Source organism: Lissotriton helveticus, chromosome 4_1 (genome assembly GCF_964261635.1).
Source record: "Lissotriton helveticus chromosome 4_1, aLisHel1.1, whole genome shotgun sequence".
NCBI lineage: Eukaryota > Metazoa > Chordata > Amphibia > Caudata > Salamandridae > Lissotriton > Lissotriton helveticus.
Genome location: NC_136063.1, coordinates 508,118,986 through 508,139,539, shown reverse-complemented (window position 1 = coordinate 508,139,539; position 20,554 = coordinate 508,118,986). Strand labels below are relative to the sequence as shown.

At 44.1% G+C, this 20,554-nt stretch overlaps 1 protein-coding gene across 1 annotated transcript in view; it reads left to right on the top strand.

Moving 5' to 3' along the window:
* The window catches only part of CHMP4C (charged multivesicular body protein 4C), a 131,285-nt gene extending 112,222 nt beyond the window's left edge, over window positions 1-19,063 (top strand). The window contains exons 3-5 of the mRNA XM_078687103.1: window positions 1,175-1,289; window positions 3,406-3,514; window positions 17,061-19,063. Of these exons, the coding sequence (XP_078543229.1) occupies window positions 1,175-1,289; window positions 3,406-3,514; window positions 17,061-17,125 (289 nt within the window). The 3' untranslated portion in view covers window positions 17,126-19,063. The remainder of the gene's footprint in view (window positions 1-1,174; window positions 1,290-3,405; window positions 3,515-17,060) is intronic.
* The last annotated feature ends 1,491 nt before the right edge of the window (window positions 19,064-20,554 follow it).

Here is a 20,554-nt window from a genome sequence, read left to right as displayed (position 1 = left end):
CTGTGGGCCCACCGCCTCTCCACCCGGTGCCCCCCCCCGGCACCCCAGCCCCCTCCACAAATGCCAGCGACGCCTTCTTCTTGCCCGCCCGCGTCCCCCCCACCCCCTCCCTCTTCCGCCTCGCCTCTGCCCCTCGGGGCCTCGCCCCCGCGCTGCTCCCTCCCCCCGAACCCGCGAGCCCTCCGCGGGGGCTCACATGCTACAACAGCCGCCGCGGCGCCATTGGCAGCGCGCCGCGGCCACCTTACCTGTACTTCTGGACGTAGGAGGTCCAGCCGCCCCGCATCGCCGAGCAACCTCACAGCCTCCATAACGCGCGGGTCCATTAAACGCGCCATATCTGCACTGCAACACCGGCCACCAAACCAAAAGCCCTCGCCTGCAACAACGACATAAGTCGCAACCACAGAACCGCACCAGCACCCCTACGAACCGCCGAAACAACTCGCGACCAGGGAGCCCTTCCGACTGCTGGGTCACTACCACTAAAATGGTGGCTAGTGACTCAACATGGACGTACTTAAGCCCAAACCAGCCCAAAGCAAGCCCAGTAACAGCACAAACCGCCCAAGGCAGCCCAACCAGCCCAAAAGTCCCAGGATGCCCCGTGGTCTCCTATCTTCTCTCCCCTCCCCCCCCCTCTCCCTCCTGGCCCCAAAGCCCCCCGGAGGTGGCAGGCCTCCCGATGGTCGGCCGCCCCCCCCCAAAACCCCAATGAACATGTCCTTAATTATGTCATTTGTGAGGTCTAAGCATCGGTGCCTGGAGAGGGTGTGAGTTATAGTTACTTCAGATAACTATAAACGGTGGATTTTAGAGACTAGAAATTGACGTGTTATCTAACTGCAATGTCACATTGAGCTTCTATTTTTTTCTGTGAATTTCTGTTTTGTTTTTTTATGGAATGTAAACGTAAGGAATATTAACTTGAGCACCAGGTCTGTTTACTTGACTACGATTTATTTCAGATAATAAGAAAATAATTTCCTTTTGGCCATGACCTGTGTGAAGATGGTGTATTTCGAGTTTGAGAATAAACAAGATAAAGGTCAATTTATATAAAGAAAGTGAATTGGAGAATTTCAGAAGTGATTGAATGACTTCACTTACTATGGAATTGCATGCAGTTTTAATCCTTAAGAAATCCATAATTGGTCCCGTTCCTCTTTTCCAGGGATCTCGACAAAATTGACACCTTGATGCAGGATATTACTGAGCAGCAGGAGGTGGCACAGGAGATCTCGGACGCCATTTCCCGACCCGTCGGGTTTGGTGAGGAGTTTGATGAGGTTCGTAAATGGATGGTTGGGCAAGTGGTGAACGGGGAAAAATCTGCTTCCTATTATGGTCATCACAGGGATTTTTTTTCTGCATACTATTTAGTAACATTTTGCAGGTGTGTGTGTAAATCTGAGAAGGAACTTGCACAATTTTATCAAGTCAAAGCTACGTTCAACCTATTTTCGATGAGTACAATATAAATTACAATATATATTAAGTAATCTTATCTACAACATGATTTGTGGGGTTTCGTGTGCACCCCATTGCATGCTGCTTGCTCTGGTGGTTGGAAAGAAAATGTGAATGACGGTTAAACAGACCAACAGATGGAGTGGGCGGAAGGCGGAACCATGGCCCTTCTATGTATGTACATATGTTTTTTTATGGACTATTAAAAAAATTATATCAGTCTGACTAGAAAATTAAAGCAATCTCTGGACCAGACCTGAAAACTGTGAGGCCTGTTCCCGATCTCACTGGAAACTTTGCCCCTGCATCATGCCAGGCACCTTTCGACTGCATGCACAAGGGTCTTGTTGCTGATGCGCACTACTGAATGGGTGTAAAGTGAGGAAATAGACTACTTTCAGCTGAAATTAGAAGAAAACAGCGCATGATCAAGCCACATATAATGTGAACTTTCTCTTCTTTTGGCATACTTGATCTGAACTAATTGCCCCATTCTTGTAAAATTGAGATTCTTCATGATGATATTGCAAAATTATTTTGCCTGTGATACCACACAAACTGAAATATTTGGACAACCTTTCACTAATGAACTACGGATCATTATCGGATACAAGATAAAATGGTAATCTGTCTCTGCAAAAAACATGTTGTAGAAATTTGATTACAGTGACTGCGCTGATTTCTCTGCAATCCTCATCAAAACCCATGTAGAATAATAGCCTGCAACCACTACAACATGCACAATGTAGCTGTTAGTCACATTAAATAGACCCAAAATGTTTGCTCCCAGCTTTCCTAATAACCCCTCTAGGCACTCCATTGGCACAGGAGGTGTGTCACACTATTCAGCAGATTTGTCACTTTTGTTACATTTGTTTCAAATCTGAACCCTTCTATCAGTAGCCCGATCCAAACCAGGCAACCAGAAATACTTTGATTTGTTTCGGGCATCCCAATATGTGTTTTTTGTTGCTGACTGATGACGTTTGCTCCCACACCAAAAGGCGGTAAATCAAGTGCACATGCATCACTGCGTCACAGTTACATATGCATTCATGTACATCTGCTACATTTCTGCAAGAGTGCAGTTTCAATTACCCCACAAATCAAAAGTGCATTTGTAACCCTAATCGGGCCACCATAGTCACCACACAGCTGTAGCCCTAATCGGCTGACTCAAGCAGTTGCATCCCCATTTGGGCCAACACACGCAGAATGCTTGAAGCGGTTCCTGCAAGAAATATTTTCCACCATCAAGGGGGATCCTCTGCAGCATAGGTCATTCCCGACTTAACTTTCAGGTACTCTGTTTCCTCTGGGTGTCCCTCAGTTCCTGGTACCCGCTGGGCTTCTCCTCCTGGGCAGTCCCCCCTCCTTCTTGGGCCAGATAGACTGCTTTTGTCTCTTGGCATGCAGGCAGACACTAGGAAAAAGCTCTGCTCTTCCAGCAGAAAGTGCAGACATCCGGTGATGTCCCCTCACTTCTGGGAGAGCCCTGGCCACACAGTAGTCCGAGTTCTCCTCAAGGCACTCCTTTCCTTGGTCATGAGGTACTTGGAACTGGAGCTCTGTGGGGTGATTATATTCCTTGTCTAAACCGGGATTGTGGATCCACTGTCTCCAATTAAGAACTAATTCTGGGAGGTATTCCTTTCAAGTTCCCTCATCATACTGCTCTCCAGACACAGCCTGTGTGTAGAATGATGCTTCTCACAGCAGGTAATGAGGGGACGAATTGGAGAACCCACAACACTGCCACAATGAAGTGTGAGGTTTCTGAAACGGATTATCATCAGCCTCTCTGAAGCAGTAGTCCGGAGATATAGGAACATCTAACACAACAGAAAATGCCCATCTCCCCTGCCGTCAACCAAATGACACATGGTTTATGATTACTGTGAATATTAAAATGTATTGTATTTTTTTCCTTGGCAGGATGATTTGTTAGCTGAATTGGAGGAACTGGAACAAGAGGAATTGAACAGGCATATGGAAAATGTGCGGCTGCCCAGTGTACCTTCTACATCATTACCGTCCAGACCAGGTAAGCAATGTGGATTACATGATTAAATAATAGAGAAAACATGTGATCAATGATTTTGTGATGAGCAAAATGTTTCTTTATTTCATTTACTCATTGCTCCGTCTGCATTTGTTTTAAGCAGTGTAAGCTTCCACCCTCTATTGTGTCTGCAGAAATCTGATTAATCCGGCTGGCTGAAACAACAGTCCATGTCAAAGGGACAATGCAGACACTAAAATCACTTAATGCAACACCATAAATTTGACAATTATATGTTGGAAACTCAATCCGCTAGCAGGAATTAATGCACATCTAATTGCATTAGCTAATGGTATATTATTATATTGGCTTGGATATAATTTTGTATTTTTCAGTAATTGTGTTTGTGCCAAAGTATGTCCCACGATATTTCAAATAACGGTGTTGGGAATGGTATCCTCTGACATAGCCGTTACATATTCCTCCCTCTCTATCCAGATCTAAGTTACAGTCCTCATTTAGTCTGTTCAAAGTCCTGTCCAGGTTATATGGCCTTCACCTACAAATATAACATAGGACCGACACTATTCTATTAAACGGTTGTTCGTTCTGACAAACCTTGGGAAAAGAGCTTTGGGGAGTTTTCAGAATGGAAAAGGGAGAACAAAGATTGAAGTGGATGCACTATGGCTCACTACAGTCAATTGAAACAGAGGATTTTATTGCAGATTGACACCCCAGGGCACCTAATCACTTGATCCCAGCACCTTCACTCATCCACCCTAAATATCTGGTACAAACTAGACACCATAGCTAGGGGGCTTGGCATCTTAGCTGCCAACTTAGAATCCACAAACCTATCACCAATACAAATGAGGCACCTTTTAGCCTGTCTCCTGTATCGTGACCCAAGAAATTCCAAATACAACCAGACATTGCCATCCCTCCCTAGAAACAGCAGAGCTTACTGACCAAGGAGAGCGAATTAAATAATCTCTTATAAAGACTATGACTGGCTACTAGATTCTTTTATTCAGTCCAAACAAATCTCCCACCACAGGAAACATCCAGATAGAAGGTATCAGAAAGTGTTCTCGTCCCCAGTCTTTGAAAAGACCGAATTGCAGCAAGCATATTCTAGTCCTGATCAACCCTGCACAAGCCACAATGTTGATCAAATCCAGCCTGCGATACATGCTTCCTAGATGCAGAGGCAGATTGGGTGCAAAACATGGCTCCGCCTATAAAATGGACATCTTATTGCTCATGGAGATCTGCCTAAAAAAGACTTCTCTACTCCTTTAATTGACATACTGGTTCCTCCCAACTTTGTGATCAAACATCTTTACAGAATAGTCCTGCGGGAGGTGGTGCTTTCATACACAAACATCTGACTCAGTGCTTCAGTGTCAAGAAATACTTCCTGTTTAAATGCTTTGGTGTATAGTTAAGTGCTGATGACATAAATCCTGTCATGATCCACATTGTCAAATACCATCCGGGAGACCGCCAACAACTACTGGAGCTAATCAACGAACATTTCCTTGCAACCACAAACGTCTTTTTAGGGGACTTCAACCTCCACTGGAATGACCCACTGGCCTCTCAGAAAGGAGTTGTGTTTTGTCACCCAAGTATCAGTGACTTAAACCAACTCTGCACAAGCCTGATTCACTGGAAAAGGAAATACTTAAGAACTTTTACTCCTGAAAGACTGCGTTTTGCTGACGGTTTCTAAGCTGCCGGTAGACTGGTCCGATCATCGGTTTATCCTTTATTACCTCATTTGCAAACAATCTCTTAACCAAAGGGCAAATCTGCAGGGAAAACGCATGCATCAGAGACACTAAACCTAACACTAACATGCTGCCCTCTAAAAGCACTTCTCATCTTCAATCCCTTTATAAAAGAACAATTAACAGCCTCCCTGGCTAACTATTACATTGAAACCATGACCTACATAATAGGACCGGGAACCCATGAAACTTGAGAGACAAAAAATTAAAATCTCATTGCAGTGATACCATAAGGAGGTAAATGATGGGAGAAGATAGCTCAGATTATTTGAAAATTTGAAAAAACAAAAGCCCTTGATCCTAAATCTAACTATACTATACAATGGAAGAAGAAAGTACAAAAAGCAAAGGCCTTCTTTAGATCCCAACTAGACCAGACTTGAAATCGCCCAAGAAAACAATTTGAATTCATTAAACAGCTATTCTGTCCCTCAACCGAAAATGACATTAGTGCCTCAAATAAAAGATATGAAGAGCTATCTAACTTCTTGACAGGCATGATTAGAAAGATAGAACAATCACTTCTGCCTTCCTCCTCATCTTCCCTACCACCCTAAAGACCACTGCTTTTTGGAGTGACTTCAGAGAAATCAATGAGAGCAAAGGGCAAACAGGCAGAAGAACGTGGGCAGAGCCACATGTGTCCCAACAATGCAAGCGCTACCATGCATATGCCTTAACCACGCATATGCCTTAACCACGGATATGCAAGGTTACGGAAGTGCGTGGTCTTGCTGCTGGAATGGGCAGAAGCAAGAAGGATAGGGAGAGGACTCAGTTTAGTAAGTGTGGCTGGGGACGGGTTTTGGGGGTGGGGTAGTTTTTAAAGGTCGGGGCTAGTTTTCAGGGCTAGGGGGGCCAAGAGTATTTTCAGTGCAGGGGGTCTGGTTAGTTCTAAGGGCTCATGGGGGTCAGGTCGTTCTTAGGTCTTCGGGTGGGGCCGGGGAACCTTTTAGGGGTCTGGGTAGTTTTCAGGGCTCGGGGGAGTCGGTTGCTTTTCAAGAGAGAGGGGGCTAGTTTTAGGTCTCAGGGCAGGGAGCAGGGATCAGGGTACTTTTTAGGGCTTGGAGAAGGGCAGGGAAGTTTTTGGTGCGTTGGGCCGGGGTTCGTTTCTAGTCTCAGGGCAGGGGCTTGGGGGCGTTTTAGGGCTCATAGTGGGGGGGGGGGCAGGGAACAGGGCACTTACTTACCTGGAAAGTCTTAACCGCGCATATGTCTTTGCCATACCTGCCTTAACAACACAAAATGTGTTGTAAAAGCATGCGAGGTAAAGGCATATGCGTGGTTAAGACTTGCGTGGTTCAGACCATGTAGAACTGGCATGCGAGGTAATTGCATGTGTCTTTCTGTCACACAAACGAGCAAAGTGATCACAACCTGAACAAAAACACCAGCACACTTCACTGACACTCTCACCTTCATCCTCATCAAAGAAATACAGACCAGTCTCTCTGCACTGGATCTTGCTGATCAATTCCTCGCTCGGCCACGGTGATGTCCCTGATTGAATAAAAGTGGCACGAGTAACTACACTCCTGAAAACATGTAGTACACTTGGATGATAACTTCCAACCGGTGATCAACCTTCTGTTTCTTGGGCAAATACTAGAATTAGTATCTCAGCCCACCTCGGGCAATACATCAATCTGTTTTCAAAACTTTCTGTTGCATGGAAACGACCATCCTGCAGGATGATGCTCTTCGACTCACAAAGGGAATCCCGGCATACTCTTTGACCTATCTACAGCATTTGACACAGTCAATCACAACATCTTACTCAACACCCAACACCCTTGAAAAGAGAATGGGGATGGAAAGTATTGCCCAGAGTTGGTTTTCCTCATACCTGAAGAAATGCTCTCACCATATCAAATTTAAGAAGTACCTATCTGAATTTACTCTGATCGCTCAAGGGGCCCTGCAGTGTCTGATACTGTCCCTAACCTTATTTAACCTCTCATGGAACCACTAATAACATTCTTAAACCAAATTAAACGCTCCTAAAATATATATACCGGTGAGGTACTGCTATGTCTAAAAGCCTTATCCAAAGAAAATATTTCTCTAGTTTATACCCTAAAGGACATTCGCAACTGCCTATCTTTTAACCACCTGAAACTAAACCCAATAAAAACAGAATTCCTTCTTACACCATTACCCCTCTTCACTGTCCGTCTCCCATCCAAGACTCACTTGACCTTCTAAGCAGTCAACCCAAAGTTCTTGAATGCACTAAGTCTAAAGATAACAGTCAACAAGAATCTAAACCTCCAAGAGCACATATACATTAGAAAGAGGAGTGTCTAACATCACCTCAGAATTCTAAGAAACAACAAACTTTTTTTTATCCCAGAATCATTTTTTAAACTTGGTACAATCCCTGGTCATCTCAAGACTAGACTATGTTACCCATTTTGTAAAGCGCAACAGCTGCCCCAGCGAAGGGGCGTCCCGGCGCTGACCACTAAAGGACACAACAGAAATGTACCAGACTGAACAATTTAAGAAATTAGAGACTACTGAGATGAAGGGAACAAAAAAGTCTTGACGGCTTTCCTGAAAGCGGACAAACGGTCAATAGCGTGGATATGAACGGGAAGGGAATTCCACAATTTGGGCGCGAGGTACCTGAAAGAGCGCCCGCCCGATCTAGTGAGCCTGATCTTGGGCATAACCGCCAGGTGGAGTTCTGCCGAGCGAAGAGGGCGGGAAGGAACATAGTGGGTGATCAGATTGCCCAGCAAGGCGGGGCTCGCGAGCTTCAGAAGTTTAAAGGAAAGGTAGAGAGTTTTGAAGTGAATACGCCTTTTGATAGGAAGCCAGTGCAGCTTTCGGATAGTACTAGACGCAGAGCAGAAGCGCTGTAGGCCAACCAAAACTCTAGCAGCCGCATTTTGGATACGCTGCATTCTCTGTATTTCCGCCTTGTTTGCCCCCAACAGGAGGGAGCTCGCATAGTCGAGGCGGGAGAGGATGGTGGCTTGTAAAATAAGTTGGCGAACCGGGGGTCAAAGTATTTTAAAATGGGTCTTAGACCTCGCAGGGTGCCAAAACACGAGGCAGCTAGCTGCTTAGTGTGGGCTTGAAAAGACAGGGAGGAGTCCATCATGACACCGAGGTTCTTTACCTCGTTTTTAGGCGATGGTATAGACCCTAAGGCTGACGGCCACCACTGCTCATTCCACAGGTTGACATTTTTCCCCACCAGCAGTACCTCAGTTTTCCTGGCATTTAACTGTAAACAGTTAGCTGCCATCCAGTCGGCAACTGCTGTCATGCCGTCTTTGAATCTGGAGGCTGCGGGGGAAGAGCCGTCCGCCAAGGTGATCACCAGCTGCGTATCGTCCGCATAGGAGACCATCGTGAGGTCCCATAGCTTGGCGACCGCAGCCAGAGGCTGGACGTATAAGTTGAAGAGTGATGGGCTCAGGACCGAGCCCTGAGGCACCCCTTGCTCAATGGAATGGATCTGGGAGGAGAAAGGGGGAGCCGAGACTCGAAAAGATCTATTAGCCAGAAATGAGCAGAACCAGTCCAAGGCGAAGCCCTCTATGCCTACCTCCTCAAGTCTCCAGATAAGGATCTCATGGGACACCGTATCAAAGGCGGCGCTAAGATCTAACAAGATCAGCGCCGCACTGTGACCTTTGTCCATACGAGAACGCAGTTGTTTGGTAGTAGCCAGAAGAGCAGTTTCCGTACTATGTCCCGGCCGAAACCCATTTTGAGAAGGGTCAAGGATGTTATGGTCATTCACAAACCGGGTTTGCATGTTGTTAACATGAGCTTTGGTGATTTTTGCTACCCAAGGCAAGAGAGATATTGGTCGGAAACTCTTAGGTTTGGTGGGGTCCAAATTGGGTTTCTTCAGAATGGGAGAAACCCAGGCTTGCTTCCAAGGAGCAGAAACGATCCCGGAAGACAAGGAGCTATTAATTATTTTACAAAGAGGTTCTCTAAAATTAGAGAGGGATTCCTTGAATTGTGATGGCTGCAGGGGGTCCAAGGGAGAGCCCGACTTAATTTTGCCACTAAGCCGAGTGAATTCGTCCTCCGAAAGGGACGGAATGGAAAGCAGAGAGACCATAGGTCCTTCACTTGGCCTCACATAGGCTGGGAGGGTGCTGGAAACGGGAAAGAATGAATAGATGGTACGCACTTTGTTGACAAAAAAAGTTGCCAGTTCATCACACTGACGCGTGGATGAGACAACTGAGGTATTCGCTTTCCTGGTTCTAAGATCTTTAAGGATTTTAAAGATGCATTTGGTGGGATTAGGACTGGTGCTAATCTCCTTGGCATAATAGGCTGCGCGTGTTTTACAGATTGCTCTGTGATAATTTTTGACTTTCGACAGGTAAGACCTTTTTTTCTCGGGAGCGTATTCTTTCCTCCAATCACGCTCAGCTTGTTTACAAGCTTTCCTCAGAGTGGTTAAAGAGTCATTATACCAAGGGCTGGTGACAGAAATGCGCCCCTTCACCCATTTGGCAGGAATTAGAGCATCTAGACCTTGCAAAATCCATTCGCAGAACCGGTCATAATCTAGGCAGTTGTCTATAGGGTTGGTGCTGAGATAATGATGAACATCATCTAGCTTCAATTTGTGCCACGGGCGTTTAAAGACCGATCTTGGAGTCCCAGAGTAAGAGGACTCCGTGAGCGGGATGAACCACTTAACCAACAAGTGGTCAGTCCAGCCCATGGGAGTAGGTGGTTCCATAATTACTGACTGAAGATTGGTGAATAGGGGATCGAGCAGATGTCCTGCCGAATGCGTGGGTCCAGAGACTAATTGCTCCAGCTGGAGGGCAGCTAGATCAGCAATAAAAGTGGCATTGTCCTGATTATGGTCCAGATGAAGATTGAGATCCCCGCAAATACAAAAATTTGCGAGACCTGCAGCAAGCGTACTGAATACCTCAGGGAGCGCTTCCTTAAACTTAGCAGCCGGGCCAGGAGGACGATATACTAGGAGGCCTGCTAACGAGAATTGAGGGCTCACTGATACCTTGAAACACTCTGTCACATGAACTTTGTTAAATAGGCAGGAGTAGTGAGATTTGAAAAGGACCGCTAGGCCGCCTCCCCTAGAGTTCCTGTTTAGGGAGCACATGGAATATCCAGTAGGTAAGGCCAGGTTAGATATTGCTACCATGTCATCTTTTAACCAAGTTTCACTCAAAAAGAGCAGATCCGGGCGCTCTTCGGAAATTAGGTCCAGTATTTCGGCATGGTGTTTCTCCAACGATCTAACATTAAGTTGTATAAGTTTCAACAGACTCTGGGGATTAGCCCGTTGGGTGCCGGCAAGAAGGGTGGGGGTCGGGATGGAAAAGGTCACACAGACCGGACAGTCCCACGGAGCGTCCCCGAGGTTCGGAGGATGAGCCATACAGAGGGCAGGGCAAGTATTATATGCCAGGAGTTCTTCTCTACCATAACAGAGGCCCTCTCGGGGACGCTCAGCGGGATTGTCCGGTCTGTGTGACCTTTTCCATCCCGACTGGGGATGGCTAGGGGCCCTGGTGAGAGGCGACGCACAGGCGCAGACGGGCTTGCCTTTGGCGCACCTTCGGCGCGCCATCGGCTCGCCCGCTGTACGCGTCCCCCAACACATCGGTGATGAAGGGAAGGAGCGTGATGACAACTAGACCGCTCCCCCCCTTCCGCCGGAAGTATGAAAAACAGTCCGTGCAAGAGATAGTAAGAGACTCCCTCCACATCAAACGAGCAAAGCTCGGGGTGGAACGCGGAGTATTAAAAAGGTCAGTGCAAGTTTTAAAAATAAACACAACACAATGCAGGCACCTAGTCGTACCCCCTGAGAATTACAATGCAAGCACAGATGATTAAAAGAGGTTCAGTGCAAGTATTTTTTTTTTAAATAAACACAACACAGTACAGGCACCAAGTCGTACCCCTGGTGAATTATGATGCTAGCACAAGTATTTCTAACAAAAAACGCAGCGCGGTACATAGATCGTACCTCTAGTGTGTGGACCACTGCTCGAATGAGGCCCTGCGTTATGAAGGGAAGGAGCGTGATGACAACTAGACCACTCCCCCCCTTCCACCGGAAGTATGAAAAACAGTCCGTGGAAGAGATAGTAAGAGACTCCCTCCACATCAAACGAGCAAAGCTCGGGGTGGAACGGGGAGTATTAAAAAGGTCAATTGAAGTTTGAAAAATAAACACAACACAATGCAGGCACCTAGTCGTACCCCCTGTGAATTACAATGCAAGCACAGATGATTAAAAGCGGTTCAGTGCAAGTATTTTTGTTAAAAATAAACACAACACAGTACAGGCACCAAGTCGTACCCCCTGTGAATTATGATGCTAGCACAAGTATTTCTAACAAAACGCAGCGCGGTACATAGATCGTACCTCTAGCGTGGAAATGCATTTCTCATTGAATGCCTTAAATCCCACCTGACTCTAATGACGCTGCAGTGAAAATGTTCTTAGAAGTGAGGCGATCTGATTACATTACTCCTGTGCACACCTCCCTAAACTGTCTCGTGAGTGAAGCCGTATGCATATTTAAAACGGCCTGCTTCACCCACAAAGCCCTACACTGGCACACCGAAATATCTGACTGACAAACCCATACATTGTCGGGGCTGTTGCTCCCTGCAAAGAACAAAATCCTTACTCTGAAGACGACTTGGTTAAAAAAACAGGAAAACCACTCCTGATCTTACTCTAGAAGTACAATTAGGATATGGAACTAGGTTCATCCTGAGACCTGCACAGACCACATTGTTCCTGCCCGCGCGGGCAGGGAAACCATGGTGCCACTGGGAATGGGGTCCCTAGTATACAGTCACTGAGCCAGTCCCTGGGTATGGGGTCTCCGGGCCTTACCATGTCTCAGGTAGGGGAGCAGCACACCCTCTTCTCCATAAAAGTAGAAGCCGCCCATAAAAGTATAATCCGGGGGTGGGGTCCTCAGTGAGGCTCCTGGGGGCTGCATGCCCCCTTCCCTTTAGTAATTAATCTGCCCGTGGTATGGTGTCCCCTGGGCCTCAATGAGGTTCGAGGAGGGGAAACCACCTTTACCACTCAGTCGTTACCATGCAGTCATTACCATTACCATGCAGTCATTACCATTACCATGCAGTCATTACCATTACCAAGCAGTCATTACTAGGTAGTGCCTTAACCACACAAGTCTATACCACACATATGCCTTTACCACTCATACCTTTACAACAAAACATTTAAGTATATCTCAGGTAAGTGAAACTGCAATATGTGTTTCAGCTATGTACTCCAAAAGGGTACCAAAAAAAATCAATGCAAATCAAAGTGCTCAGTAAAATTATCTTTGGAATAGAACTCTATCCAAATGCTAATGCAAATTAAAAATACAATACAATTACCATGTTATGTGCTTCAGGCTGACATCTTCACAGAATTCACAGCAGCAGATTGACAAGGAAGTATAGCTGGAGTACCAAATAATTAGCATTAGCATTTGTATAGAGTTCTATTCCACCCTTGATTTTACTAAGCAGTTTGATTTGCATTGGTTTTTTTGGTACCCTTTTGGAGTACATGACTGAAATGAGTGTTGGCTGTTGAACCCTCTTGCCCAAATGCTCAGATGAGATGTACGGCTGACAAACCTTACCTGGCTATGATCCATGAGGCACAAAGTTTTTTATATTCAGATAATCTCTTGATGTACCTGGCCAACCTCTTAAAGTCAGGACCACATGCCATTTAATCCTAGATGAGTTTGCCTCCCACTCTGGGCTCAGGGTCCGGGGTCAGGGTCCGGGGTATTTCCACTCATTCTACCGTATCCCTGCTGATGTGACCTCCTGGTATAAATGGGTAAGAATTCAGGTAAATACAGTGTTGGGTATGTTGGTATTCAGGTAGCAGACAAGAAGTCGGTGATCTGGTCAGATAATATACTTTCCTTACTTAGCCACCCTAGGAGAGACCTCCTTCCCTGGTCTTCCCTTCAGCTATCAGTGATGGGTAGGGTGGCCCTGGTTACGATGGTGGCCCTGCGTAAGGTGCTATGTTTTACAGTTGGCTTCCCCTGGAATTGGCCTCCAGGGCTTAGGAGGGTGGGTCATGCTGGGAATTTCCACACTAGAGGAAATAGCCTCCTCTGGCCAGGTCAAATCATTTGAGGAACATTGATCAGAATCTAGGCTGATTCACTCACAATTCTATTGTTGCCTAAAACTCAGACATGCCATGCTCCTTACTTTGCCACCCTAGAGGAGGTGCCTGCCTACACCCCAATAGAAGCCAAAATAACCATGTCACAGCTGTCAAGTAGAGGCAAGATTTCTTGAATATATAGATTTCTTGTTATACCCATCCTGGACACATTTGGTAAACTTATTCAGGCATAGGGAGTGAATTACTGCCCTCTTAAGGATGATGAATAAACATTCGCTCTCATGGCACTGGAGAAGACAGTGATTTTCACCAGATGCTGTCTTATACAGTACAATTCAAATATCTTTTAGTGTATGTTTCATACCACAATGTTAATGGCATGTGAATAGATGATCTGCTACGACCTGCCTGAGGCCCTGACTGCGGAGGGTGACCTCCACCATTCGGTTTGGTCCTGTAAAACCATTAGCCCCATTTTGGGGTGGCACAGGGGAAATTTGCCAGGCAATCCAAGCCCGTCCAGTTGACTTGACTCCAAAATTGATGCTAATGAAGTTGTAGAGGATGAAGGATATACACTCAGGCAGACACAACTCTTCTAGATTTGGGGCAGGTGGTATTAAAAAGGGATATTGCACAAAATCACAGGAAAACTGCCTCCCACCATCACTAGCTCTAACGTTGGTCTCGATACCTGCCACATAATTGACTCTTCCAGCTGCAATGCTGGGAATGCACTCGAACACCAAAGGATATGGCACAAATGGATGCAGTATTAAAGCTGAGTGGGCGGGGCCAGGCAGATTGACACAATTGTTGAAGAGACAGACCTGGCTTACTGACCTATGAAGGGATACATTCACTAATCCAGAAACTACAGGGGGAGTGTTGAGGATGTTATCTACTGAAGACGTACTTTCATTGTCAAATAAGGAAGTGCTACTAATTCCAGTCATTATGTATTATTCTTGTCGAGTTTTTCCTTAAATTCCAATGAAGACCATTTTTTATTTTTTTTAAATGGAAGCTGTAGTGCAAGTGGATACCTACAACTTTATTTAGCAATAATTGTATAATGTACATGGGAAAAGCCATGTTTTTAATACTGTCTGAAATTTACTGTAAATCACTATTATTCTTAGAGGAAGTGAGTTCTGTATCTTCCGTCAGTGCTAGTTTTTCTAAAAGAATCTATGGTCACGAAAATAGCCAACCTAGATTGAAGAGGACTTTAGTTGTTGAAATGAAATTTATGCTGGAGGAAGAAAGGACCTAAACAGTTAAAGGCACAAACAGCTATGCACATTGCTTTGAGTGTGATATGACCGGCCACAGAGCGCCAGCATAGCTACTGAAAGGCAGGTGAAATGTGAGCCCGGACATTATGGAATTTGTCTTGCCCAACGTTCTGGGTTCTATGTAGCTTCTAAATCACATGATGGTGACTCCAAGATATATGCCATTGGCATAGATGAGAGAGTACTATGTAGATAGTGGCATGTACCCTTTAAGGGAAATCTACAAAAGGGAACTCTCGGCATAGCATGTAGAAGAATCCGCCTGTACATTGATTTACTTGAGGACTCCTAGCGTGATTCAAATCTATGATCTCGCCCATTTTTCTCACTTCATGTGATCGGTCTGGAGACAAATCAGCCTGTTAGATGGCTGATGGATGGATGGGTGGATTGGTATCCCATTTACCAAAGGCTAGTTTCTCCATTTTTAATATGCATCACTTTATGTGATTTGTTAGTATCCAGTTATTAAACATCAGTATAGATTGGTAGAGTGCACAGAATTCTAGATCAGTTGAACTCTCAAGTTTTAGTGTACTTTTCGTTTCATTGGTGCACTTTTGCCAGTTGAGGTTGAAGGAGGAGATGCGCTCCAATAGGGGGTAAGATATTTGTTTGAGTGGCTGTAGTGATGGCAATCATTGGGAAACTCCATCTCTAGAGGCAAAAAACGAGGAGAGCAAATTGCCAGGAAAGATAGAATGTGGGATGTTTTAAAGAGGAAGAAGACAATCCAGTGAAGCATAATGCCCTCTTTAATCCCTGGTAAAATGTAGGATTATGAGCTATATCAGTGGCTGAAGAAAGTCCAGTCGCAGACGAGCTACTACGTTATTTGAATTGGATTATGTTGTTTAAGAAACTCTAGTTCAGAAGATGTTCTACCTGTTGCAAAGTATGCAAGACACGGGGTGTGGGGGGGGGGGGGCAAAGAAGTATGAAAATGGGAGCTTTCCTAAAGTGTCAGTTGCTTAAAAAAAAATGAAAATATCCCCAAACATGGCACCATATCCTTAAGAAACCAGATGCAGAAGGTGATGAAAGGTTTAACATATTTACCCATCACTGACTTTAGGGTAAGGTGTCCTGCACATTTAACAGTCCCAAACAATAGGAATCCGACATTTCCAACTGTACTAAACCAGTTTTAGATGTCAATAAAGTTTTATACTTTCTTAAAGTGGGTTTAGAAATTAAGAACAAATTGCTGTTTGGATGGGACACCTAAAACGGCCTACTTTCAAATAGTATTTATATCTGTATGTATCAATAGTTTTGAGACAAAATATCGGTTGTAAGCCATTGCAAAGTTACCCACCCTCAAGTTAAATGTTGAAAAAGGTTTCAATTGAATAGGCAGTGGTCAAGGAGACCACGGAAACTCTCAAACTTTACAATAACCAAAAACTTTAAATATAAAAGCTGTCCCCCATTCCCTTTAACAAATGGTTTTCTTTCCAAAATATTTTTAATTTAAAATCAACCACACATGGTGCTCTACTGACCCTTGTAATTATCCCTGTAATAGGTCATTAATTGTGTCTCGCTCACATTTGTGGCTACTCTTTATAAGATAGGTCAGTTTGCATAATTTCACACTGGTCGCATTATTACTGGTTGCAAATTGTGACCAGCATTTTTGCAACCAGTGTGTTAGTACATCTGGCTGTTGGTCACCTTGGGTTAAGTGGATTCTGAAACTTTGCATTTATTGAGAAGTAGGTCTTTCGTAGTCATTCACTAATTTGTTTAGTTTATATGATAGAATGGAGTGTGGCGCAGTACGTGGTTAAACGAATGGCTCAGCAGACGACTGCAGGCCACTTCTTGTAACCCAGCAGTTTGACTCTCAACGAGCAGGATCCTGGTTGCGCTGTATGATCATGGCTGTATTTGGTGTTCTTATGGTACATTAAATGCACATTAAGGCTGATTAAGATGATTTATGGAGTAAAATCTAAAATCACAACAAAATGATTGCGAAATTCTGTGTGAGTTGTGGTACATCTTGATATCCCCGTTGGCAATAATATTTTGGTCTAGTTCCAGGTTGCGTTAGTTTGTTGCGACCAGACCACATGTACATTATTGTGATGCCGCCTGCCTCTCTGTGGTTTAAGGCATTATCCTGGACTAGGCTGTGTGGGGCGCTGCTCTTGTCTTGTTGCCCTTCTTTTGCAGATAGGGAAACCAACAAACCATCTTTCTTCAGCCTGAGCTACAGTTTCAGTCAGTTTATTGAGGCAGCTAAATTAAAATGTCCTCTGCTTGGGTGCGATATATGCAATGATTTCTGAATAATGTGACTATTGTACTTGCTAACCCTCCCTGGTCTTCTTTTGCAGCATCTTCTAGGAAGAGGGCGGAGGATGAGGATGACCTGAAGCACTTGGCGGCCTGGGCATCGTAGAGCCGGACAGACTTATGCCATGGTGGCGATCACAAGATGCACTGGGTCAACCGTTTGGCCAGCGATTAATGGCCATCTCTTAAAAGGCATAGTTCTGTTTTGACACATTCCGTTTTGTGACTTAGAGTAAAAGCTGTGCAATCACAGCATTTTAAACAGACTATTATTCAATATTTATGAAATGAAGGCACCTTTACCTTACAAAGCCTTGCATTTATCTGGCAACAATCTATGGTTTCGCGGGTCAGCAATTCACTAAACCATATTCTAACACGAGTACAGCAGTCAACAAGGAGCGCCATTCTTCTATCAGCAGATGGCACATGTTGGTCTTCAGGGTTCCCATGAAGGAGCGGCGTGCCCTGGAAACGCCACACACCCAGAACACTTTTGGAGAGCTAAAATGAAGGTTTATTGCGTGTTTTAATCAATATCTGAATTCTGTATTAAAAACCTTGCTTGTATTGTAATTTATCAACTGCCAGTTTTCTTGAGATTACATTTTGACAGGTGTTGGTTGCCCAGTACCGCTGCATTGATGCTCGTTTCCTACCTCAGGGGTGTCAGGTTAAAAACATCCGTTCTTCCCTGCCGTCGCATCAGGAAAATGGCATTTATTTAGTGGCATTGTCTTATTAAAACTTGAACTGTTTAGCAGATGCACATTATATCAACAAACATGGCAAAGGCCAGCTCCGAGAATCCTTTGACCTCAAAAAATCTGAATAAAATAAATACCCTGTCATTAAAGTGGCTGTTTAATTCACTTGAACCCATGTTTTGTTTTAAGTTACACCACTAGTGTCTGAGAAAAAAGTTTGATGGAGTGGCTGACTTTTCAAAGTTTTGCCTCATAGCCTCCCAGTACCCTAGAGCCGACTGTGCCTCGTATTGCCCTCTTTCACGTCTTCCAAAGGATCCCTAAGTGGGCACCATTAATACGTATTGCAGGGTACGCAAATCTAGATCATGCTCTTCCTATTACTCTGTTCAAGGAATGCTTTTTTTCTGGAAGTATTAGGAATCCATATAATTTCCTTTATTAATTATTTGGCACAACTTAAAGTCACTTACTCCGATGTCTATAACCACATAGTGTTCCATGAGTTGGGCTCTTATTGAATGCTGGCTGCCGTCCCGGGAAGGGCCTCGTACAGTGTGTCAGTACCTACCCTGGAAACCGCAGGGATGCCTTTGAACAAGTGTGAAACCATGTTATGGCATTCAAACATTCTGAGATTGTAATGGGAGCTACGGATAGAATAAATGGCGGAATAGAAGGCCCTTCTTATGTATTTTTATAAAATGTCAAGATCTGAAACCAGTGAACTATCATGATATCAATGTGTCTGAGGTGTTTAACGAAGGCTCTGAGCTTTGTCATCAAATCGCCCACTTGCCTCCTTTTAGATATGCTAAGCGTAATGTCATAGAATACATTTTTGCAGTGTGCCTTCCATGAAATATTTCAGATCTGTTCAGCGTTTTGTTTGATCCATGTTCTAAATGTGATTCAAAGGGTACAGCAAATACAATCTGTATAGTGTTTTCTGAAGTAGTCCGGTTTTTAACAACAATCGTAACACTATAGTTTCTGTTTTTCTCCTCTCTTCCTTTATCCAGAGGATTCCTTTCATTGCAGGGTACCTATCCAAATGTTAAAAAAAAAAAAAAAACTCCTTTCATTGTTTTCGTTCTTTGTTCTGTTAAAAAATAAATAATACTATCTTAACAATTGGAATGTAAATATTGTAAAGCCAGTTCTTGGGAGTAAACATGAACAAGATTTTTAAGTATAGTTTGCAATCATTTTGTGACGACTTTGTGCTGTGCATTTTATAGCACCAATAAGTGTTGTTGTTGATCGATTGTAATGAGACTGCAAGTGCTTCCTTGAAAGAATATTAAAAACTGAATTGGATGGAAAATCCAAAATTAGCCTATGATGTATTTGTTGTTGTATACCTTGGCTTTCTTGGCCTGATGTGTGAGTGAGGAGACGTGTAGCCTTCATGCTACAGACCACCCTGACTGTCACAAACCGTATTGTAAGCAACATTTTAAGCATATAGTAGTTTTTTGTACTACCCCTTTCTCATGATTAGTGACTTGCTTTTTCAGCTCCCTACTCCGGATGTGATGGCTTTCCTCTGTAATCTTACACTTGTTCTGTCCAGAGTAGCATTTTTGTTTCAATGTTTTAAAGGAATGGGTACTATCCTTCTTCTTTTGACATTGGGAACTATTTTTCCTTGAGAAGGGTTTTATGGCAGTTTTCCTTTTGCACTTGATGTCAGTGCAACATCCTTTCCTCTTCTCCTATGTTTTTAACACCTGCATCGCTTACAACTATTTTCACCTGCTGTTTCTTTCTCTCTGCCTGTGTCCTGTACCTGCCTACGTATGTCTTCATGGCTTGAAGCCACACACCGATGCTCAACCAACCCTCCCTGTTTCCCTCTGTCTAAGGTCCACATTGGAGCCTGGACACAACAAATGCGGCCTTCTGCTGTCCACCATACAGTGTCTGGCAATACTGGGTTTCCCAATGCCTGTTTGAAGCAAAGGCAATATGTTAGCCATTTTGCAATTTTCTGCAATTTATTTTTGTACCATTCCAAGATGGCTTCACATTGCATCTACAGGCCACATTCACATGTTAATGTGCTGTCTAGTTGCAACATGATGGCTTTTTGAGATGGTACAATAATAAAATATGCTGTTTCTGATGGATAGTTCTAACTGCAGATTCCTCACCTTTTGAATGTTTACAGGCACAAGACTTTATCCAAATAACTTTATTGGCAGTGCTCCAGAGGGGCTGCATTTAGTGTCTCTGACGTTGACCACTATTAATCAGTGTGCTAGGGTATTATGTTGGTTGCAAAAACGAAAGTTCTAAAAAAAATGATGAAACTATAGAAAGCAGTTGTAGTTTGCGGACCCACACAATGAGTGTCTTTGGTGTCTGGGCTCTGGTCATTACTCTAAAATAGTACAATATGTTCACCCTCATGCACCTGAAGGCAGTCCGGGACCAGGGTGTGAAGTTTTGCATCGTTGAAAAGGAGAAGAGGTCACGATTGAAGCACAAGTCTCGGTCCTGCTTCAGATCACGGTAATTGTCTCAATCCCAAACGCCAGGCTGGTGGAGCAGGGTCTGTAAATAAATATTTGGTTTACAGTATCAATTTTATTACTTATCCGTAGGAATTCCCCTCTCATTATTGGGCCCAGGGCCAAAAGAACTTGGACGTAAGAAAATAATTCATCAGGAGCTGCAAATCGAGCAATATATCACAGTTCAATTTTCATTTCTTGTGCGGCCATGGTATTACGAGTGAGTTTTCAAGGTTTTATTAAATCTTTAGTATGTATCTCTTTATTAATAAGTCCTCAAAATTGGTAAAAAATTAATCAGTAGTAAAA